Below are 25040 nucleotides of genomic sequence, written 5' to 3'. Positions count from 1 at the left end.
TTGTAGTTTTTCATAAATGTGCATCATTCTTAAACTGTAACTTTGGACTATCTTGCATACTCATTACATTTCTAATCGTGTACATGAAAATGAAGGGCCCTTCACACAGCCTGTTTATTCATCATTCAGCCTGATATGCTTCCACAGGGGTTAGATTTATCTGGTCTTCATTTGTTCTGATTCGTTTGCGAGGCCATAAGCATTTGTCCTGCATTCATCCTGGTTTGCTTGTCACGTCTTCCCATAGTCATTTGTTCATCCCACACTTTTAAATTCATTTCCTCATCATTCCAAACCACAGAAATTCTCATCCTTTTTAAAAAGTGGAATTGTTTCACCAGAGCAACAGCGTCGTTTATTCCGCTTTAACCGGGCAAATCTTAAATTCCAGTATGTGCTTTAAATCCCTCCTGCAAAATGGTGACAGTCAAGGCACCCAAAATGTGTATTCATGACATGCAAGCTGTCCATCCCAATCATATGATATACCAATATATGGGTGCATGTACATAAAGATAGGAATGGCTCTTTTCTCTACCACATGCACTTCCGATGTGCTTACACTGATGAACTCAGTCCCATTTTTAGATTCCCCTGAATATTGCAGGAAGACACAGTTTTCAAATTATTTTAGGAACTTCTCATGGGAATCCTATCCTGCAAATACAAAGAAAGTGAGTAAAAATAAAAATGAAATTCAGTAGCGAAAATAAGTACATGGTCTTGATAATATGGAAGACCTCTTACTGACGTCTTCTTTGTCAAACCGCTGCTAATATCAAAAGAGTTACACTTCCCTTAAAAGCAACTTTGATCTGTTTTATGGATATATGGTAAGGCTGTTTAATTGTTTCTAATGAATGTTCTATAGGTAATATTCAACCATCATTGCAGACAGATTACTAGTAGTCATATCACGTTGTGGAACTGACATAGTTATTTAATTGTTGTAAAATGGCTGTTTTGGGACCCAGGTGGCACTGTGGGTTAAACCACAGAGTCTAGGGCTTGCTGATCAGAAGGTCGCGTTCGAATCCCTGCCATGGGGTGAGCTCCTTGCTCGGTCCCAGCTCCTGCCCACCTAGCAGTTTGAAAGCACATCAAAGTGCAAGTAGATAAATAGGGACCGTCCAGCGGGAAGGTAAACGGCGTTTCTGTGCGCTGCTCTGGTTTGCCGAAGCGGCTTAGTCATGCTGGCCACATGACCCGGAAGCTGTCTGCGGACAAACGCCGGCTCCCTCAGCCTATAGAACGAGATGAGCGCCGCAACCCCAAGTCGGACACGACTGGACCTGATGGTCAGGGGTCCCTTCACCTTTACCTTTAAAATGGCTGTTACCTTTTCACTCAGTGTCTTCATGAGCTGGATTACCAATATTTTAGTACTGTGTGTGTTTTAAGATGCACAATACTTTTGCAGCATTCTGATTGCTAGTTCACCAGTGGAACAACTCTTTTGAAAAGCTAGTTCCAGGTGGAGCCCTGCTTTTTTTCAGAGCTGGGGCTTTAAGACCATAAAGGTATGATCGGTATGTGTTGAGGTGCTTGGTAGTCCATTTTACTTTTCAATATATAGCTTGTGTCTCTATTCATTGTGCAGGGAAGAGGGTGAACGGCTGAACCACTAAAGATATTCAGCTTTGGAATATAGGGACCTAAGGCGGTGCCTCTTGTTCTCTGTTTAGCACTAGCTATAAGGAGGGCCCCACCCTGATTCAGTCGCAAAAGCCTTATACCGTATTTTCGGCGTATAAGACGACTGGGCGTATAAGACGACCCCCAACTTTTCCAGTTAAAATATAGAGTTTGAGATATACTCAATCGCAGATTCTCCACCCTGCGTATAAGACGACCCCCGACTTTTGAGAAGATTTTCCTGGATTTAAAAGTAGTCTTATACGCCAGAATATATAGTATTTTACAGATTCCATAGAGCTGTGGTTACCAGAAGTACATAAATCTTCGGTTGAAATTAGGATGGACAGATGTTACAAATCCTAGCAGAACTTTGGTTTTGGGTATCTCAAAACTTTTCTCTGTTGGTTCCCTATTGTATAGTACTTCTCAAGATATTTGATTCCTATAATCCTTGGATTTTGGGGTATCAAGAGGTCATTGCAAGTCAGGGTTGAATGTTCTTTGAGTCATATTTCCTTGCTTGCCTGGCAGGAAGACTAATAGGCTAGACTCAAGGGGTATTGCAAAGCTATCATTGTTCTTCTGGTCTGTTCTTGGTGCTCATTATTTGAGGAATTGTCTGGCTTCTTTAGAGTGCTTTAAATATAGAGTCCAAGATGTATAGGATTGCCAGGAGCATGGCTAGTTGTGAGCAGTTTCAGTCCATCATAAATCAATTTGAGAGGCTTCTGCCTGGGTACTTGGGATATTTATTCCTCTCACTTAGCCCGGTTTAATCTTGGCTTCCTTAGCTGGTAGCACTTTATCTTGTTCTGTGAAGGTCCATATGGTCTGAAAAAGAGAAGGGGAGAGAGAATCTCTTTAATTAGGAACATGGCCACCTGTTCAGGCATTAATGATGTGATGAGCATTAGACATGAGGTAGCTACTTAAACAATGCAAGTTTGAATTAATGAAAATAATAATGAGTCCTCTATTGGCACAGACAATAGTTTCTGTAATAATCAGTTATTAAGTGGCTAATTTTAGAACGCAAGGGCCATACAGTTTTCCTGGACTCATACTGACCAAAACAGAAGTTGATTGATCGCATAGGCTATGCAAGCAGGCCTGCTGTGATGGGGCCATATGCTATCAGGCTTGGAGTTGTTTACTGCAGAATTTGGAAGGGGAATTCAAAGCTGAAAGCAGATGCTTCTGCCCCGCTGCAACCTTTTCCCTGTCTGTAGCAATCCAGTTTCTTATCTATTCCCTCCTCTCATCATTCTTCTGTTGATACTTGAAGTCTGCAGCATTCCAAATGTGCCTACTGAATAGATGGAAGCGCTCCAGCTTGAAAGAAGGCTGCAGTTTTCAAAAGAATTCAATCAACTGTTATCTTGCAGTACAATCTACTAATACAACCTTTTTCCAGAGAGGTAGTCAGGTTTAGTCTATTGCAGCAAGAATATAGTTTGTAATACTACAATTCTAGCAGATTTGCCAAAGTATAAGCTTAAATGATCTAGAGTCCACTTTGTCAGATATGTGAAGTGTTATCCTCAGCAGTGAGACCCCAAATCCATGCAATACTAGAGGTACAGGTTTCCTGTGCAAAACTCAGATTTATAGAAGAGAAGAACACCTTTCCTACAATAGTACCGGTAATTACGCTGTCAGCAATTTGTAGCATTACTATACTAATTAAACACCTGTAATAGGAGAGAAATCCATGGTCCTCAATTAAACAATACTTTCTGAGACCATCAAATCTGTTTTAAATATATGCAAACACCATATTTTCTGCTGCTAGCCTGCAATAGTAAGCTTTCCTAACTTTTCGATTGAGGAGACCCCCCCCCATTAGTGTTCCTTGTGTTTTCTACTCTGACCTAAATAGGATTTGGTTCCACTTCGCTGGCTACTTAGTTGTGCAGCCCACATACCAACTACCATAAGCCACATAATTAAGAGTGGTATAGCGTTGTATCTGCACTGAAGTTTAAGCTAGTCATAGTTGGTTTTCAAACCTTGGTTTAACAATATATTGATACCCTAATTTCAAAAAATAAGCACAGTTGGCACGTGGAAGCATAATAGTACAACTCTGAAGGAGAAAGGCAAGAGCTATTCCAAGGAGATGGGGATTGCCGTGTACTCCCAGTCCTTCCTGGTCTCATAACCATGGGTGCTGCTCTGCATCTGAAACAGCTAACTGGTCCCTGCTAGTTTCTGGTGGCATTTGGTTTCTTCATATGGTAGTGAACTTGGCAGTAAGTTCAAATGTAGGAAAACAGAACACTTCTTCATTGGGGACTTTTGCATTAGCGGATTCACTTGTGCAGCTTGCTTGTTAACTAGAACAAATGTGGGATTAAAGGTAAAGGACCCCTCACAGTTAAGTCCAGTCTCAGACGACTCTGGGGTTGCGGCGCTCATCTTACTTAACAGGCCGAGGGAGCCGGCGTTTGTCCACAGACAGTTTTTCCGGGTCATGTGGCTAGCATGACTAAGCCGCTTCTGGCAAAACCTGAGCAGTGCACGGAAACACTGTTTACCTTCCCGTCAGAGTGGTACCTATTTATCTACTTGCACTTTTTGGCGTGCTTTCAAACTGCTAGGTTGGCAGGAGCTGGAACCGAGCAACAGGAGCTCACTTCCGTCGCGGGGATTCAAACCACCAACCTTCTGATCAGCAAGCCCAAGAGGCTGAGTGGTTTAGACCACAGCGCCACCCGCATCCCTAATGTGGGATTAGCAGCCCCCAAAGCTCCTTGCTTGCCAGATCAATGAATAGCTGAGATCCACATCCCTGACTAGCAGGCCTTTGATTAGAACAATAGTCATATTCTTGATCTTGGGCATTATGTTCCATACTTCTTTGTATTAAGGTGCTTGATAAACAAATAATTGAGCAGTATTAGTAGCACTTTGCATACACAGATTTATTTTTTTCCTTCTTTGTCACACCTCTCCCTAGATCACTGTGTTCACTACTATGACCTTAGGAACACTAAGCAACCAATCATGGTCTTCAAAGGGCACCGCAAGGCTGTTTCATATGCAAAGTTCGTTAGTGGAGAAGAAATAGTCTCTGCGTAAGTATTTTCCTTGATGTTTGTGAAAAACCTCTGTGCTTACTGATTCTGCTTGGTGCATTTTCAAAGACATTAAAATATATGGCTTGTGGGTGGGGGTACATGCACATACCATGTGTTGCTATGAAGTATCATCCTGCTAAACAGATAGTTGTGCTTTTGATAGAACAAAAATAAAGGACAATTTCACACCTCCCTTGGCTCCATAGCCTATGGCTTCAAAGGAGTCCAAGAAAAAAATAGCTAAAACAGACATTTGCTTTATTTGTAAAATACATTTAAAAATTGTCCACTAGCACCTTAGAGGGTGGGAGGGTGGGGTGGGTTTTTTCTCAGAAGGGTAGTAGGAGATGGGTGATTGACTCAATGGCACTGTTAACCACTGCAATTAGTCCTACAGGAAAAGCCAAGGGATAGTATGCAGATGACCATATGTAATGAGACAAGAATCCAGTATCTCTATTCAGACCAGGTCTCTCCATAGTTTTCACCTTCCACTATATAGAGGGTCTGGTGACTTCTGTTTCAGTGCATCTGAAGAAGTGTGCATGCACACGAAAGCTTATACCCAGAACAAACTTATTTGGTCTCTAAGGCGGGTGGCGCTGTGGGTTAAACCACAGAGCCTAGGACTTGCCGATCAGAAGGTCGGCGGTTCGAATCCCCGTGACGGGGTGAGCTCCTGTTGCTGGGTCCCAGCTCCCGCCAACCTAGCAGTTCGAAAGCATGTCTAAGTGCAAGTAGATAAATAGGTACCACTCCCGCGGGAAGGTAAACAGCATTTCCGTGTGCTGCTCTGGTTCGCCAGAAGCGGCTTAGTCATGCTAGCCACATGACCCGGAAGCTATACGCCAGCTCCCTCGGTCAATAAAGCGAGATGAGCACCGCAACCCCAGAGTTATTCATGACTGGACCTAATGGTCATGGGTCCCTTTACCTTTAAGGTGCTACTGGACAATTTTTAATTTTTTTATTTATTTATTTTGACTGCGTCAGACCAACACGGCTACCTACCTGAATTTATTTGTAAATTTGTAAAGTTTGTATTTAGCAGTCTCTTTAGAAGGAGGAGCAGAGAGCATGCTGAAACAAACACTAAGTTCTGAAAAAGCTTGATCAGATGTGAAGGTGATAATCGAAAGGCGGTACAGTAATACTTGTTCATCTCTGCCATAGTTCCATCCTTATTTCAGACATCATGATCTATTGATTTATCATGATGTTTAGCTGGTGATATATTGCCATGTTGAAAACCAGATATCACCCAGCTCTATTTAATACCTCATGTTCTGCTTCAATGCAAGATTCTTCTTAATGGCAGATGTTGCAAAAGCTGCAGGAGTGTCCCCTGGTGGTAACATACAGCTGCCATTTTGCTGCTTATGGAGTGTCATTTCATCTAATCAGAGAGGGAGAACCAGTAATGGAGAGAGAACTTGCTTGATATCTGGAATAAATTTAGGGTTAAGAGTCTTCCAAAATCTTACCCTTTATTCAGACTAGCAGTGATCTTCACCATTGACTAGCAAATCTATTATTAGAACAAAATTGGGCATTTAATCTGGGGCATTTTAAATCTGGAGATTTAAAAAATGCAATGCAAAATGTGCGCCCATGGCAGAGTCCCATTCCTCTAGCTGGGTAACCTTTTTGGAACAAAAATGTCTTCATTCCCTCCAGAAAGTGCAGGTAGTGGGTGCCTGCCCTATCTCAACAGGAGTGCTTTTCCACGATGTTGTTAGCAATGTGCCCTCACCCTGCTGAAAGGAGGCTGACTGACTTCTAAGGATTGGGTGGAGGGATACTTAATTAGGATGTGTTATTGCTTTATGCCTGGTATTCATTTTATTCTCGGTGAGGGAAAATTTACTGAATTAAATAATTGCTTGTATTAGATGTGATCCTGGATTATGGGGTTAATTGGTGCAATCTCCTGCTTCTGACATACGTTCTAGGGCTTCCCCTGCCCACCTTAATGATCCTTTACTGTCAGAGACTCAGAGCAAAGGCAAATCTCACAGTCTTGGGTCATGTACAGAGTTATAGTTGTCTGGAATACCATGCTAAGAGAGCTGGTGAAAGAGGGGACCATATTCTTTGGCACAGCAGGTCCTCATCCCAAATCCTGAATCATAAAATCCCATGAGGAGAACACAACATTTGGGAGCTGGAGCTACTCCAGAGGCAGATATAGGTACCAGAACCATGGGAGACAGTTTAAATTGGCCAGTAACCCGTTTACCTTTACTCAAAGCATTAGCTACTCTAGGACTTCTTAATCACATACATACATACATCAATTTGGGGTGGGTTATGGGAGTTATGGTTCAAACTTCCTTGATGAACAGGAACACAGAGCCCACTCCTTCTTTTCCAGCCATATTAGAAGTGTCCCTTTCCACACTGTCAGGATCTTCCCAAGTGTTGCTCATGAGCAACGACAGAGCCTTCAGTATCTAAGACTATTTATTGTGCATTACTATTTACAGTGTAGAGCTCGTTCAAAACATGACCGCTCAGTCACTTGCAGAATCCGGAAGTGCCCTTCTCCTGTTTGCCGCCCAACACCAAAGTCTCAGCACCCTAAAACGACGTCTGCGGTACCCCCTGACCCCCCGATGCTGTGCTGGCTCCAGAAGCGGCAGTTCTTCCTCAGATCCTCTCTGGCTGGCGGTGCTGGGTCTTTGCCCAGAGTCTCCAAGCCTTCACAGATCCCCCTCCTTTGGAGAGAGCTCAGGCGAGAGGCTGGGAGAGGAGGAGGAGTCTGTCGACAGAAGCGGCTGGGGTTCCCTGTAACGTAGGGAGCCCCCCTCTCGCAAAGAGCTGCCAGTCCTCCTCTCGAGCAGGACCTCAAACCAGCCCCTCCTCTCAAGTAGTCCTCCTGTCCCTCTCTTCCTCGAGAGGAGGACCTCTCTCCCCTTGCTCCTCCCAAGGAAAACCCTTGCCTCGGCTCTCCTCCCGAGTAGTGCCTCCTTTCTCCCTCTCCTTGCAAGGAGCCGGGCAATCCCTGACACACACTGTCCCTGGGGATTACATTATGGTACTGTTCTCACAAGCGTCCTCAAAGTTTAGCCCACCCACAGTTGGACTAAATTGAAAATATTGCTTCATTTCAAAAATATAAAAAGATATATCTTCCTTAGCCAACTTGAACTCTCCTGCCATTCAAATGACACAAGAGATCTATTTTTTTCCACCTGAGATTAACTGAAGTCATACTTTAAACAATTTCTGTACTGAAGTTACAGAGGTTTGGCAACTAAAAGAGAAGCAGTGCTTGTCAAACTTATTTATATTAAACTGAATGGTTAAACCATGGGCAGTGTCAAAACCACATAGCATTTTGCCTATGTAATTAGATGGCGACGTCATGTGTTGGACCTTGAAAGGACAAAAGAGGCCTGTCCTACTTGAGAGGCAGACATTTGAAAATGCTTGTTCCATAGCCCTAGGTTATATTGACAGAGCTGTCCAATTCAGATGAAGCAATAGCTGGGCAAGGGTGTGCTGCGCAGAGATGTTGGTTTCTCTTCTCTCCGTCTTCCCTCCCAACACAGTGTGCTGTATTGTAACATTGCAGTCAGTGGAAGAGCTTTATCAGTGGTTAACTGCAATTTTTAAAAATTGTAAGAAAATATTTGCTTTTTCTAATGTAAGCTGTTTTATGGATCACATCGATTAAATCTGCCCCATGACCTCCAGGCCACAGTAAAGCGAGATGAGTGCTGCAACCCCAGTCGTCCACGACTGGACTTAACGGTCAGGGGTCCCTTTACTTTTAACATTTACCAGGGTTCATCAGTTTTCTTGATCTAGGCATTTAAAATTATGGTATTTTTAGCTAGTTAAATCGTTTTATTCCTCTAAATTGTACAATATTGCTATGTTTCATATTGTATTTATAGATTTTTAAGTTTCTATGCTCTGAAAGCCGTATTTTGATGAAGCTATAGCTTACACATTTCAAGTACATACCACCTACTAGGTCAGCCTTTCTCAACCTACAACTCCCATCATTCCTGACCACTGGTCCTGCTACCTAGGGATGATGGGAGTTGTAGGCCAAAAACATCTGGGGACCCAAGGTTGAGAAAGGCTGTACTAGGTGGTCCCATTGACTTGTCTGCCTCTTCCCTTATCTTTCCAGAAGCAAGAGCATATGTCCATAGTTGATTGAAGTAGCACAGTGTTTTTCAACCACTGTTCCGCGGCACACTAGTGTGCCGCGAGATGTTGCCTGGTGTGCCGTGGGAAATTACTTTATATATAGTCAATATAGGCACAGAGTTAAATTTTTTAACATTTTCTAATGGTGGTGTGCCTCGTGATTTTTTTTCATAAAACAAGTGTGCCTTTGCCCAAAAAAGGTTGAAAAACACTGAAGTAGCAAACATTTTCATAATTTGTCTCAATAGTACACAGTATGTTATGACATGTTTTATTGATGATTACTGACCACAAAAGTTTGGTATGTTCCTCATTTTGAGTTTTTACAGGAAAAAAAAGTTAAAAACCTTGGTTTTACCGTAGTGTAGTTGCAGTTTTAAAGCAGTGTACAAATAGACTTCACATGCTTGCATTGAACTCAGATTTCATTTTAAGACATGTTAGCTTTAAAGTGACATTTAATATAGCTGAAGTTTAAAATAAACCAAAATCCAACTTACATTTTAAAAATCTGATTTAGGCTGGTTAGCAGAAAGAGCACTTTGTGTACCCTGGTGGATATATGCTAGGCCAGTTCTGTGGAATGCGTCTTCCTTGTTTTACTCTATTGAGAGATCATGTTGGGAATCTGCTTTCTTGGCTGCTCAAGCCACACACGGATACCCACTTGTGCAGTGGTTTTGCCCGCCCTGACAAATGTCCATGTCTTCTTAGGAGGGCCTTCCTAGCACTTTGACATACAGTGCAAACTAATGACTTATGAGTGATTCATCCATCTTTTTTTCAGGTCAACAGACAGTCAGCTAAAGCTATGGAATGTAGGAAAGCCACACTGTCTGCGTTCCTTTAAGGGTCACATCAATGAGAAAAATTTTGTGGGTTTGGCATCCAATGGAGACTATATTGCCTGCGGTAAGTGAAACAACTGTTCAGCAAAGGGGACCAACCATAGCTGCTGACCTTTCCCTTTTTCGCAGGAAATTCCCTTATTATAGCATTGGGAAACAGCAGGGAGGGTTGACAGCTATGGGGCCAACATGTACTGCCTGCAAAGTTGTATGAGGGTCCAGCACATGCTTGTGTGGCACAATGAAATTAAAGCACCTGATTTGCCACAGCACATTGTGACTTACACCCCAATTATAAAAACTGAAAACTTTTAAAGCACTGGGGAATATGGTGAGTGATTATCTCTCCCCTCTTCTGAGATTCTTTAAAGCTGTCGGCATAGCTGCCCCTTGCCACGCTTTCCTGTAGCTGAATAATAAGCCAAATCCTTCAGTCTTACCTCACAGGATGTCCCTTCCAGACCTTTTATCACCTTTGTAGCTTACTTCTGAATCCTTTTCAATTTGTTACCATTCTTCTTGAACTCTTGGTGCCTGGAGCAGAGCACAGAAGTCTTTATATGAAGTCCCGCCACTGCATGGTAGAGTGATAATAGGACATCTTGGAAATAGTGCTTATGTTTCTACAGTACAGTTAAAAACTCTTACTAGCCTTCAGAACCACTGCCTTGCACTGTTTTCTACACTACCTGAATTTTATGTGTTTGGCAAGCGTAATGTTACGCAATGCAGTGATCTTACTTCTACCTTGGAGTTCTCTGCTATAGCTGTAACAGTTACCCTCCAACCCACACTTACATACCCCATCAAAAGCTATCTGAAACAGATATTTAAGAATCCTTGCACATTGCCAATCTGCCTCCTCTTTCTTTATTTTTGCTTTTGATTGCAGGAAGTGAAAATAATTCCCTCTACTTGTACTACAAGGGTCTCTCAAAGACACTGCTAACCTTCAAATTTGACACTGTCAAAAGCGTCCTGGACAAGGACCGTAAGGAAGATGATACAAATGAATTTGTCAGTGCTGTGTGTTGGAGGGCACTGCCAGACGGGGTAAACATTTTTTTTGCTCATTTTCCCTTCTTGTTGTATCTTAGTGTGGGTTTAGCAGGTCATTTATCTGGGTCCAGTGGTTAAAAAGGTAAAGATGTGGCAAAGATGGCGAAAGATTCCCTTTTTGGGTAAAGAAGCAACAAAAATTTGGGTTACTGCAACAACATGAGCTGTGTCCCTGTCCTGTGGTAGCCTCATCTGGAGGCTACTACATTCACCAGGGCTGCTAAACTACTGGTGCTGCAAAATTCACTGCATTTTTATGGAGACTGTATTAGTCATCCACAATGTGTATCCTGTGGAAGTTGGTTGTATAAGCAAATATTAAGCTGCCTTACACTGTGTAAGATGTTGGTTCATATCGCTAGGTGATGTTTGCTTTGATTGCCAGTGGCAGAGGTCTTTTCCAGACCTCCTGTCTGGTATTCTCTTAATTAAAGGACCCGGGCGCAATCCTTGGGACTTTCACCATGCAAAACACATCCTCTTCTGTGGAGCATGTGGATAATTGGAGCTTGGTGAGAGTGCAAGCTTTGCCTCATGCCCAGTTTTGAGAATATTGTTTTGGTCAATGGTGTTCATTGTTTCGTTTTGCTTTTCATTGCTTTCTTCCCATTTTCCTGGCTCACTGTTAGGCTTTTTTTTCTTTTTCAGTTTTCCCTATGACAACCAGCATACCTTATTTCAGCTTATGTATGAAAACAAAAAAACCCTGAGCATCTTTCTTTGGTTCAGGAAAGACTGTTCTGTTATTTCTACTCTGTCTTGGCCTCCAATTATAGCAACCACCTTCCTCTTCTGCGTGTTACACTAGCAACACTTTGTGACACATTTGGAAACATGTGTCATGCCACTAGGCCATGGTAGGCAAACTAAGACCTGGGGGTTGGATCCGGCCCAATCGCCTTCTCAATCCGGCCCATGGACGGTCCGGGAATCAGCATGTTTTTACATGAGTAGAATGAGTGCTTTTTATTTAAAATGCATCTCTGGGTTATTTGTGAGGCATTGGAATTCGTTCATTATTATTTTTCCAAAATATAGTCCGGCCCCCCACAAGGTCTGAGGGACAGTGGACTGGCCCCCTGCTGAAAAAGTTTGCTGACCCCTGCACTAGGCCATAGCATGCCTATTTTTATAATGCTTTTAATTGCCACCGAGCCAAAGGATGATGTTTCTTCTCCTTGAAATGCTGACGTAAAACTGCATTTCACATCATTTGGCAGAAAATCCTGCTCACAATTAGAGGTTTCCAAATAGTGGCTCAGTTCAGGCAATGCTCCCAACCGTTGTTTGGAGGACTTGGAATGCTCCATGGGCTTGTGCAGCCCCCCCCCCAAAGTGTAGCTTTCTTTCACCTTCCAGGTTAATAGTAACTCTCTGATCATCAGCCAAGGTCCTTCTCTCCGTTCTTTCCTTGTCAGAGCTGAGAAGGGTGACATGACTGTGGGAAAATCCTTACAATTATACCTGTCACCAACACTGCCTTTTTATAGGCACCAGTTGAAATCCATTTTCTTTTCTTGGGATTTTAAGTTTTAAACATTTTCAGTCTTTTTATCAGTTCTGTTTTAACTGCTAGCTTGTGGTTTTGTGCTGTTCTGTTGTTTTATTTTACCGTATTTTTCGCTCCATAAGGCGCACTGGACCATAGGGCGCACCTCGTTTTTAGAGGAGGAAACAAGAAAAAAAAATATATTTTTCTGGTTTTCCTCCTCTAAAAGCCCTGTTTTTTTGAGGATCAGCTAAAAGTTTTGCAGCTTTTTTGCAAAGGGAAAAGCCATGTTTTTTTGAGGATCAACTAAAAGTTTTGCAGCTTTTTTGCAAAGGGAAAAGCCCTGGGTTTTTTTGAGGATCAGCTAAAAGTTTTGCAGCTTTTTTTGCAAAGGGAAAAACCCTGGTTTTTTTAGGATCAGCTAAAGGTTTGGCAGTTTTTTTGCAAAGGGGGAAACTCACATTTCTGCAGCTTCTTAAGGAAAGGGAGCCTTTTCTACAGTTTCCAGACAGATAATCTAATCAGCCAGCCACATGTCGCTGGGGAAACAAACAACCTCCCTCTGCAGCACATTCAACAAAAGAGGCCTGGGCAAGGGGGAGGGGCTGAAAGGGAGCCAGGACTCTTATCTCTCTCCCAATCTCTTGCTGATCAGCTGCTGAGTGGGGTCCTTTCAACACCCCCTTTTCTCTTTGTAAAATAAAAAGCACGGTCCTCTTTTGGCCCCTGGGCAATTCAGCTCCAGGGACCACCATTCGCTCCATAAGACGCACAGATATTTCCCCTTACTTTTTAGGAGGAAAAAAGTGTGTCTTATGGAGCGAAAAATACGATAATTGTGTAAACTCCTGGTACCAATTTCAGTGAAGGAAGTTTATATAAATGTGTTCCATACATAAATAACATTGAATATTGCAGTGTCCAAATTGGCAAATTGTGTTTAGGACTTTCTTTACAGACCAGAATCACAATCATTATTTACATTTGGCTTCTGATACTCGATAAAGGATCCGTTTGAAGATTTAGATATCACAACAAACAATAGTTGGCACTTAACAGGAAATAAGGGGAGGTCATTCACAACTCTTCAAATCTAATTTGGAAGCTCACCTATATTGAATTGGTGAGTTGAGAGCAACCAGTAAGCAAAAGTAAACCTTGCAGGTTGATCACCTAATAGCTGCCAGTGGAAGTTGGTGGAAGCACAATGCAAAGGAAGGCAGGGATGCTTCTGCATCAGTGAAGACCAATAGGTACAGATAAGGGATGTCAAAGGGAGAATAATAAGTAAAAGGTAAAGGGACCCCTGACCATTAGGTCCAGTTGCAGACGACTCTGGGGTTGCGGCGCTCATCTTGCTTTATTGGCCGAGGGAGCCGGCGTACAGCTTCCGGGTCACGTGGCCAGCATGACTAAGCTGCTTCTGGCGAACCAGAGCAGCGCACGGAAACGCCATTTACCTTCCCACCGGAGTGGTACCTATTTATCTACTTGCACTTTGACGTGCTTTCGAACTGCTAGGTGGGCAGGAGCTGGGACCGAGCAATGGGAGCTCACCCCGTCGCAGGGATTCGAACCTCCGACCTTCTGTATTGAAGTATTTAAAGCAAATAAAAATGCAAGTTTTAGAGGCAGGTGATGGAGATTTGGGAACATGTAATCAAACAGATTTTTTTACTCCTGTTTCCTTCAAAGAAACTAGTCCTAGTGGCCACAAAGAATAACAGCTGCAAAATACTGATTTATATTTTGCTCTAGGTGGCTTAGCTTGTTCAGAATGAAGTAACACTTCCAGAGTTAACAATAAATACATTACTTCTGGTAAAAGAGCCACCACAGCTGCTAGTTGGACAGTGTTCTCGAAGCGACTGGCATGAGTTTGGCCAAACTGCATGAGGCAGTGGAGGATAGGGGTGCCTGGCGTGCCCTGGTCCATGGGGTCACGAAGAGTCGGATATGACTGAACGACTGAACAACAACAACAAAGCTGCTAGAGGGCCATGAAAATTTTGTCCCAGGTTTTTTAGACCAAGGGACACGGGTGGCACTGTGGTCTAAACCACAGAGCCTAGGGCTTTCCAATCAGAAGGTCGGCGGTTCGAATCCCTGCGACGGGGTGAGCTCCTGTAGTTCGGTCCCAACCTAGCAGTTTGAAAGCACGTCAAAGTGCAAGTAGATAAATAGGTACTGCTCTGGCGGGAAGGTAAATAGTGTTTCCGTGCACTGCTCTGGTTCGCCAGAAGCGGCTTAGTCATGCTGGCCACATGACCCAGAAGCTGTCTGCGGACAAATGCCAGCTTCCTCGGCCTATAGAACGAGATGAGCGCGCAACCCCAGAGTCATCCGCACCTGGACATAACGGTCAGGTGTGCCTTTACCTTTACCCATATACTATCTAAAACCAAAGTGGCACATTGGTTGCCAGATTTGAAATATATTGGCATTTTTCTCAGCTCTCCCACCCCAGTATTAGACACTTTCTCAGCTACAGTGTTGGAAGCTAGTAATAGCACTTACTTAGAGGAAAGCAAAAAAAGCTATTGCTTGTGGACTCATACACAGTTTGATTATGTAGATTAGGCAGCATGGTCTCGATCTACCAGTATTGTTATAATGAAGCCATTTCTTTTCATGCCTGTTTGTGTGTGTTCATTTTGGTATATAAGTAGGTTGGCTTGGAAAGGACTTGCTAAGTAGAAATGCCATGTAGAAAAGCCAGAGGCTTCTGGATGTTGGGAGAAAATGGAATGCAAATCAGCCATGGAAAAAACCTAGAATCTTTTTCAGAGAGAAGCCAGGAAATAGTAGCAATATAAGAGGATTGTGAAGAGCTCGTGAATCTAGCTTTCTGCTGATGGGGCCAGAATTGCCGGTTTGCCTTCATCAAGAACAATTAATTGTGTAGTCTTTGTGCGGCATTGTGAGAATATCCAAGTAAATCAGGAAACTGGAGCTGAAGTGCCATTCCCCATTTGTGTGGTTGTGTGCCGTTAGCGTATCCTGGAGCTGCCAAACCTAGCACCTGTTGCTCGAAATAGATCCAGAATTCAATTTCCTATGTTGCTTTCACTGTTGTTGGAAAGTTGGCATTGGGGATGATTGATATGAACTGACCTGATCGCATTTCTCAGACCAATGTGCAGATATGAACTTAGTTATCCATCAACTTTCACACTTCCCAAATGTTCAGTGCAGTTCTCGTCTCAGTCAAAACACTGGAAATGCATATTTTGAGATGAAGCTGTGTTTAGGTGTGTATATATGTAAATTTGGGGGAGGGGGATTTCAGATTAACGTGAAAAGGTGCATGGAACCAACAAAGGTGGAGACTGATCCACCTATCCCTAATTGACATACTGTGCTATTTATCATAAGTGCGTGTTGCTTTGTGGCATGGCAAAGGATATTCTAAAATACATCGTATGGATAGTTCCAAGATCAATTACTGTAAATTTGGGGGAAATAGGTTTAGTCACCTCCCATGTGTTGACTTCTAAGTCACACTCTGAATCCGCATCTTACCCAGGATAATCGCTTTAGAAAGAATTTAGCCACAGGGAAATGGTAGAATCATCCCTCTCATTGATGAAACTGGCCTCAAAATCCCAGAGAAGGCTAGAGGCTTGTAACTATTCTGACCTCTTCATCCTTTCAATTGGGGATGACTTGAATGTCTTCAAGGCATGTAGCACTAGACCGTAGATAGTTAACGGTAACGCCTTACTTTATTAAATATGTGAAATGTCATCTCAGCTTTAAAATTTTATTAATTAGAAAAATGCTAATAATAATAATAATAATAATAATAATAATAATAATAATAATAATAATAATAATAATAATTTATTTGTACCCTGTCCATCTGGCTGGGTCTTCCCAGCCACTCTGGGTGGCTTCCATCAAATATTAAAATGCATTTAAAATATCACAGATTAAAAACTTCCCTAAACAGGGCTGCCTTCAGGTATTTTCTGAATGTCAGGTAGTTGTTTATTCCCTTGACCTCTGATGTACAATTTGCGTAAAATGTCTGAGACAATCAGAATTATGTCACCAATGTTTGTGGCCGTTAGTATTGTGTTTGCTACATTTATATTATATTATTCAGCTGAAGTTAACTGCTCTTAAGCTCCTTTGATTTTAGATGGGACATGCGGTACCTGGTCACTGCATTTTTTTCCTTCTGTGCAGTCTGCTTTCAGTGAAAAGTTTTCTGTATCGCAGTCATGCCAGTATGCACTTGGACTGCCTTTCCTGCTCAGTTTTGTCCCTAAACAGCAGAAGAGACTTGCTTAGCCTGTTATGAGTTAGACAAAGAAGCTCAGCCGTTCGTGTAACATTTACAAGCAAGTGCATGCTACTGAAAAAGAGTGATGTTTTGTGCCAAGTAATTTTAATGTCACAGTTTCTTAAAAGAATTGCAAATTGTGCCAGTGTGTATTTGCATATAATACTTATTAAGAGTACGGTTCCTATCACCTTCTAGATCCCCACAGTGGATGCTGTTTCTTATGTGAATAATTGGAAAAGGTGCCCAGCTGACTGTAGCAACTCTTTACTCATTATTACCACCTCAGGAGTCCCACTCTTGAAATCAACATGAGCCTGCCATGGTGTTGTTATTAGTGGCACAGTTGCCGACTCAAATTTCAGTGTTTTGACACTTCAGTCCTTCTGCAAGGCCCTTTGGATAATGTGATTATGCAGAGTGCAGGATTTAGAATTCCTTTGAATCCTTTTTTAGCAGGCTCATCACAATTCCCATTTGCTACCTTCTTACCACAGGTAGGGCTCTCTAGAGATTCTTGTCCAGGAAATTGTTTCTCACTAACATAAAGAAGATCTAGGAAAACGTCCCATGCCACCATTCCTCAGTCTGTGTGGTATTATTGCAATTAGCAGGTATATGTTTCTCTAGAGTTCAGAAGTCAAGTTTGCAGAATAACTCTTCAGCACGCTTCTGCGTAGTCTTAATTACAAAACCAACCACATCTTAATTGTCTTTTAACTTTGTGAGATTGGCAGAGGGACAGCCACAATGCTTATGATTTGTTTTTGGGTTTTTTAAAATTATATCAGAGAAAACAATTGTGCCTTTATTGCCCTGTGCAGTACCATATTGCTTAATGTTCCATCCATTCATTTTTTGAAAATTACTAGAAAACAGCTTTCCTAAAAGCTTGGGTCCTGATTTTCACTCCTGTTATGATTTGTTTTCTTACTATTATACCTTCGATATAGTCGGGCAGAGGCGAATGAGATTTGTTTCTTAAATTTGAGAATGGGCTTGAAATATCTGGAGGCTAAAAAGCAGAGTCAACCAAGACTGCATATGGTAAAATAGATAGGCAGTAGTTGGGTTTTTTGTTGTTGTTTTGCAGGGTTGGGGAAGACAAAGCCCAACAGCAGTTCTTTCAGAATGGCATAACTGCCACCACTTGTGATATATGAAACCATGCTATTTCTTTTTGTGCAGTCGATCCAGCTTTTCAGATTTATTGCCTGTGTCACAAAATATGTTTTAAGTATGCCAGATGGTTATTTTGGTCATCATAGATGTCATAGCTCCTATTCCTTAAGTACGAATATGAGATTGTGATTGGATTGTAGCATATTTCTCCCACCCTTTCACCCACCTCTCCACAATTTGCAAATTCATTCAAATACCTGACTTTTAGTACCCAAAGTTGAAAGCAAATTGTGGTTGATGTATGTTGGCATTGATCTTAATTGTAGTCTCCCCTCGCTAGGGTTTGCCTCTTCCAAGTCTGCCAATTGTTAATTACCCACCTTTTTAACATCAGTAGCGCTGAAAACAAGGCATGTGACCTGACTTTCTACATATTGTTTTCTGGTGGGATGTAGTGTATACAGTATCTTTCTGACATTTACAAATATATATTATAATCTAGGGCAAGTATACTCAGTTTTTGTTGTTCAGTCGTTCAGTCGTGTCCGACTCTTCGTGACCCCATGGACCAGAGCACGCCAGGCACGCCTATCCTTCACTGCCTCTCGCAGTTTGGCCAAACTCATGTTAGTAGCTTAGAGAACACTGTCCAACCATCTCATCCTCTGTCGTCCCCTTCTCCTTGTGCCCTCCATCTTTCCCAACATCAGGGTCTTTTCTAGGGAGTCTTCTCTTCTCATGAGGTGGCCAAAGTACTGGAGCCTCAACTTCAGGATCTGTCCTTCTAGTGAGTACTCAGGGCTGATTTCTTTGAGAATGGATAGGTTTGATCTTCTTGCAGTCCATGGGACTCTCAAGAGTCTCCTCCAGCACCATAATTCAAAAGCATCAATTCTACAGCGATCAGCCTTCTTTATGGTCCAGCTCTCACTTCCGTACATTACTACTGGGAAAACCATAGCTTTAACTATACGGACCTTTGTCGGCAAGGTGATGTCTTTGCTTTTTAAGATGCTGTCTAGGTTTGTCATTGCTTTTCTCCCAAGAAGCAGGCGTCTTCTAATTTCGTGACTGCTGTCACCATCTGCAGTGATCATGGAACCCAAGAAAGTGAAATCTCTCACTGCCTCCATTTCTTCCCCTTCTATTTGCCAGGAGGTGATGGGACCAGTGGCCATGATCTTAGTTTTTTTGATGTTGAGCTTCAGACCATATTTTGCGCTCTCTTCTTTCACCCTCATTAAAAGGTTCTTTAATTCTTCCTCACTTTCTGCCATCAAGGTAGTATCATCAGCATATCTGAGGTTGTTGATATTTTTTCCGGGGATTCATCCAGTCCAGCCTTTCGCATGATGAATTCTGCATATAAGTTAAATAAGCAGGGAGACAATATACAGCCTTGTCGTACTCCTTTCCCAATTTTGAACCAATCAGTTGTTCCATATCCAGTTCTAACTGTAGCTTCTTGTCCTACATAGAGATTTCTCAGGAGACAAATGAGGTGATCCGGCACTCCCATTTCTTTAAGAACTTGCCATAGTTTGCTGTGGTCGACACAGTCAAATGCTTTTGCATAGTCAATGAAGCAGAAGTAGTACTCAGTTTTTATAGCAATTTAAAATGTGAGTTTTCTGGAGAGGTGATTTTCTTCTCGCATCCAATTCAGAAAATAATATGCAAATGTCGGTATGCAAATAATAATAATAATAATAGTAATAATAATTTTATTTATACCCCGCTCTTCCCCACCAAACCGGGCTCAGGGCGGCTAACACCAATAAAATCACAACAAAAACATAAAACAATTCATTAAAATACAGATTAAAATACAATTTAAAAATTAATTTATACTGCAGCCTCATTTTTAAGTAGCCCACCAATCACACCAAAAGAATGAAACATCAGGGTTAAACCGAAACCAACCCAAAGGCCAGGTGGAACAGCTCCGTCTTGCAGGCCCTGCGGAAAGATGCCAAATCCCGCAGGGCCCTGGTCTCTTGTGATAGACTGTTCCACCAAGTCAGGGCCAGTACTGAGAAGGCCCTAGACCTAGTTGAAGCCAACCTAGCATCCTTGTGGCTCGGGACCTCCAAAAAGTTATCTATTGATGACCTTAACGTCCTACCCGGGACATACCAGGAGAGGCGGTCCCTTAGGTATGAGGGTCCTAAGCCGCACTCCATATGTGCTTACATCTAAAGCAGTAACTACACACACACACACACACACACACACACACACACACACACACGTTTTCTGAGACATATATTTATAAACTAGATTCAAGAGCATTGTGTTTCACTTATCAGCAATTGTATCATTATAATAGTAATTACCTGGATTAAAACACTAGTTGAACACAAATTGCTGTTGATGGACTTTAGTGTTAAAATTGTTTTTCTCCAATTCAGATTGATAATCCATGCCAGTCTCAGGGGCCTCAGATCTGTTTTGACCCAAATTGTAGTGCCAACCAGCCCCCAGCGTCACACTCGCCTTCAAGATAGTAAAATACATTCTCCTGCCGCCATGGAAATCACTTACTTTATCTTATTAGTATATTGTCCTGTTAATTAATAAACCTGAAAGGGATGCAGAGAGTGAAAAATTTAGAAAGCATGCAAGATGTAAAATGCCTTTTATCCAAGGCAAGTGGAAGAGCTTAACTAGTATTAATTAGCACGGGGTTCCTGAATTGGCTTTTGTCAAGCAGGGGAAATTATTAGTCACAGGGCACAATTGATCAGGCATGTCTTATGTATAAACTCTCTTGAAATGAATTCACATAGAGTCTCTATGCTCTTCTTATTTATGAAGAAAAAAAGCCCTTCAGGATGATATTAAAAAGGTATGAATAAACCTAACCATGCCAGAAATACAATTTGATACAACAATATCAAAATAAACATATCTTTCTGTGTGTGCTATGAGTTTCACTGTGGTGCAGTTCTATGCCATTGGATGTGTATGTATGTTTTGTGTGGGATGTATGTATGTATGTATGTACATATATGCAATGTAACTAAATATTGCAGTTCTGCTTCTTCCATTGATTGGGCTTGTGCAGGAGGTTCCTTTTGTGGATCTCTCTTTGAAAGCAGCAGGTCGGTACTAAGTTCAAATAAACAGTATTATTAAATGTTATCCACAAAAATGGAAACACAGAAAACTTTCACTCCAAAGCTGGGAAATGTAGAAAACTTTCAGCCCAGACCCTTAAGACCATGTACTCTTGTCCCGGCTCTATTGCAGACGTTGTAATCAGAGAGGATTCAAAGTTTATTTATGAGAAATATTCATAAATATTGTTTATAACAATATAATTATAAAATAAAACCATGTAAATTTTTAAAATCAAGAAACAAGAATGATGGAACAAACAGGAATAATAGCTCAGTCAGTAAAGCATGAGACTCTTAATCTCAGTGTTGTCAGTTCAAGCCACGCATTGGGTGAAAGATTCCTGCACTGCAGAGGGTTGGACTAGATGATCCTCATGATCCCTCCAACTCTACAATTCTATGATTCTGTGAAAACAGAAATACTATAATTGTTATTAAACATATTTGTTGCTTCCCCCCCAAAAAGCCTCAAAGTGATTTACTAAATAATTAATTAATGCATATATAGAACCAGCATAAAATAAAACAGAGAAAGACATTTTCTTAATTGCCCTCTTAAGCTTTGTGGCACAGAGGAATGTCCACAGTCATTTAAAGGTCAAAGCAGAAGACTCCTGCTGAATCTTTGGACTGATGATACTGATGCCTCAGTTTCTTGTTGCTGTCAGATGAGCCTCACTCACTTGGGATGACCAATCACGCTCCTGCAGATGGGCCCAGTTGTAAGAAGAGAATCTAAAATGCCATGGATATTGGATGAAAAGGTCATAATGGTGTAGAATTCCATGGTATATTGGGGAAACTACTAAAAGGAAAGAGGAAGAGCTTGAATTATGACAAGTGGAATGCACTAGGAACAATGAAGCATGCAGTATAACCAGAATTTTTATGGGGTCAAATAAATACTTGAAAAATGCAAAGAGAATTTGATTTTCAGAAAAGGTTAGAGCAATTACTCAAGTTATGAGGCTCTCCAGCTTATGGTCTACAAGGAAGTCTCAGAGGTGGCATTGACGACACCATTGTTTTGGGAGACCTTAGCATCGAGGTCAAGTCTTCCGTGTCAGGTATGGCTTAAGATTTGATGGCCTCCCTGTGATAACCATTAAAGCAAATTCAAAGCATACACCCACCCACCAAAGAACTCTGGGAACTGTAATTTACCCCACACAGACCTAGAGTTCCTAGTGCCCTCGATAAGCTATAGTTACAGTCCCCATGATTCTTTGCAGATGGGTATATGCTTTAAAGGTCTGTTGTGTATGCCATAGATTATAATTGGCCCATTCCATTAGTCAGATACACACACCCTTCCATCCTGGTGGTGTGTACAGGGCAGGATGCTGATGATCTGAAGGTAGAAAAGCTTTCGCTGATTTGGAGCTTGTGGGTAGGGAGATGCGAGACCAACCTGCTGTATGCCTGCCCACCTTGGTTGCATAAAGTCTATCTGGATGGGTCTTGGAAGCACTTAATTATTCCATTAAAGAGGGGTGGTTCCCACAGTCCTGAAATCCACAAAATAAAAAATAAAAATCAGATCTAGACTTGCTTGTCCAAGGCTATTTGTGAGAGGACATGCTTTCTGGTAAGATTCTATAATTCCCATAGGACGCTTCATTCGCCTTGTCCTGCAAATTTGGTGTGAAGATGCACTCATCCCAGAACACCGAAAAGAGTTATTTTCCCTATTTTCATTACTGAAAATCATGAGGCAACCTCATTCAGTGTCTGATGTTGTCAAGCTATTTTTACTTGGCAGTGTTGAGAAATGACATCTCTAAAAGCTTCCATGTGCTTCTCCATATGGCATGTGTCCTACTGAGCTGTCCCATGAGTAGGCATGCTTTCCTGTTTATCTGTTGATATTGAGGGGTTGGGGAAAGAATCAGCGTTATGTTTTACAATATTGCCACTGCAATGCAACCTGTTGAGGCACAGTTAGCAAGATAAAGGAATTAGGGACGTAAGTGGAAGAAAATTACAATGCCTATAGCCTTTGGAAAAATTCTGTTAGATGAAAGTCAGATATCATGGTTTAATTGATGAAAGGTCTCAGGCAGGGGGAAAGGCGGGATATAAATAAACATCTTTATCATATTGTGTGTGCGTGCGTGCGCGCATGTGCGCATTGGGCACCATCTCTCTTCTAAAATACATGGGGTTAATTCGTGTATCTTATAATATCAAGTGAGCCATGTTCAAAACACACAGGTTTTTTTTCAACATAGGTTCCAAAACTTCTCTTAGAAGCAATGTCAGGTCATGTTTCTGATCCTCACTGCTAGCTTTGAAGCCATTAGCGGTGTGACAGAGAGTTCTTAGTTCTTACAGAACTCTTGTAACAATCCCCAAATCCCTCCCTGCCGTTGTATAGTATCCCCGAAGTCCCCCTCCTCCTGTACTATTGTGGCTTTGGTATTCTATTATTTAATCCATTACCCATGGCATTGTTAAGAAATAGTAATAAGCTGTTACCAGTTCTGTTGATGCTGAGTGTAGTTCAAGCAATAAATCAAAATTATACGGTAGGTTCGTAACTGAAGCTACATGACTCCCCTGAGATGAGGTCACAGAACTTTGCATGGAATTCTGCTTTCCCTCCTAACAGTAGGAATCTGTATTTCTAATTATATTAGCAAACCCGATTCTCCAAGTGCTGGTCCTTGTGTCCACACACAAGGAGATGTCAGCAGACTTGGAGAACCTCAAGGTTTGCAAAAGTACAAAATAAGTTTAGAAGAAATGTTTCTAAAGTGGAAGGGTCCCAAAACAGCCCAGTGCAGACTGAGCATGCTCAGTGACCACAGAATGCTGACTGACCCTTAATGGTAGGAAATGGAAAAACACGAAAGAGGAGAAATGGAGTATCCTGAAGAGGCAGACCCTACACTACAACATTTTGTTGTAACCAGGAATAACATTTCTCTTGAATCCAACTTGGAATCTGTGTGGTGGGCAGTTTCAAGCTAGTGTTCAGTTAGAAGTTACTCAAGAACAACCAAGCTGCATTAAACAAGCTTTCCCTAAATTAACTTAATTGCAGAAGCCCTTAAATGACCTGCACTCTGTGTGTTCTTTAAAAATAAAATTTCTGCTTGAGCTAACAATAATTCTGACCTGGATTAAACCTGCCTTTTAATTAATTTTCCTTTCGTTTCTTTCTTTATATGCATTAACATGTGTTTAATTTAAGGTGTAATGCAGCCAGGAGCTTGGGATGCAAAGGGGGATGTAATAAAGGGTCTCTTAATAATGGCTCTTTGTAAAATTGGAAGCTGAATACACCTCCAACATGGGCAAACAAAATGTCTTTTGTCTACACTTTCAGCCTTCCTTGAGTAAAATGAAGGATTCTGCCTGGTTTTGCAGAGCCAACTGATTCAGATTGTTCCCCTTTATGTATATTTAAAATCTCTGCACAATCCCTGTTTCTAAAGGCATTGTTATAGCCTGGTCTGCAGTGATGTGTTGGCATTGAGGACAGCAGAATAGAACCATGCAGACGTTGCTCTTCTCATGCGAAGGGCTAAGTATAGCTGGTTTTAGCTTTTTTTAAATGCCATCATCATAGTGGCATGACTTTCCTATTTCTTTCTACAGAATTCTTATAGTATTTCAGCTAATAGTCTGGAATAGTCAGAAAACTTTAAACTAAATCCCCAGATTTTCTAACTCTGAGCATCCTCGAGGTTTCCATTGTATTACATTATAACAAATGTAACTTGCAACAGAATATTATAGCCTGTCATCAGTACCTAGACCAAAGTAACTCTGAGCAACTTACAGAATGAAAATCTAAATGGCATGAAAGATTAAAACCCAGTGTAAAAAAACAGCAACAAAAGACTTAAAGTACCCATCCAAAGTGTGTATTTATCCATCCAATTAAAAAGGAAGTGTACAAAAGAGGCCATATACATAGCCAATTACCCTCCCAATCAAGGACTGACAGCCTGGGTAAAATGTTTTTGCCTGGCACCTAAAACAGAGAATGAGTGCCAGCCATGTCCCTTGGGAAGAGCATTCCCGAAGCAGGGAGCTATGCAACATTAGAGGACTCAGGTTTGGGGTTGGTTGTAGCCCAGAACCAGAATGTTTCCTATCTATTGGCTGGATAGTTGGGAAAGTGTCATTTCCCCTTCTAATCGTGAAACATCCTTGCCTAATGAATGGGAGGGGATATTTAATCTCATGGCATACGGTAGTGGATGCCCCCGCTCTATACCA

The 25040-nt window shown here is 41.7% G+C and overlaps 1 protein-coding gene and 1 non-coding gene across 4 annotated transcripts in view; both read left to right on the top strand.

Moving 5' to 3' along the window:
- COP1 (COP1 E3 ubiquitin ligase) overlaps positions 1–25040 on the top strand; it is a 101745-nt gene that overhangs the window by 67472 nt on the left and 9233 nt on the right. For all 3 annotated transcript variants that reach the window (XM_033151260.1, XM_033151262.1, XM_033151263.1), the window contains 3 exons: positions 4598–4715; positions 9670–9794; positions 10623–10783. In XM_033151260.1, the coding sequence (XP_033007151.1) occupies positions 4598–4715; positions 9670–9794; positions 10623–10783 (404 nt within the window). The remainder of the gene's footprint in view (positions 1–4597; positions 4716–9669; positions 9795–10622; positions 10784–25040) is intronic.
- LOC117049288 lies at positions 24081–24217 on the top strand. Its single transcript, XR_004426926.1, has one exon.

This window comes from Lacerta agilis, chromosome 6 (assembly GCF_009819535.1).
Source record: "Lacerta agilis isolate rLacAgi1 chromosome 6, rLacAgi1.pri, whole genome shotgun sequence".
Classification (NCBI taxonomy): Eukaryota; Metazoa; Chordata; class Lepidosauria; order Squamata; family Lacertidae; genus Lacerta; species Lacerta agilis.
Note: the sequence above shows the minus strand (reverse complement) of the source record. Positions and strands in the feature narration are given on the sequence as shown.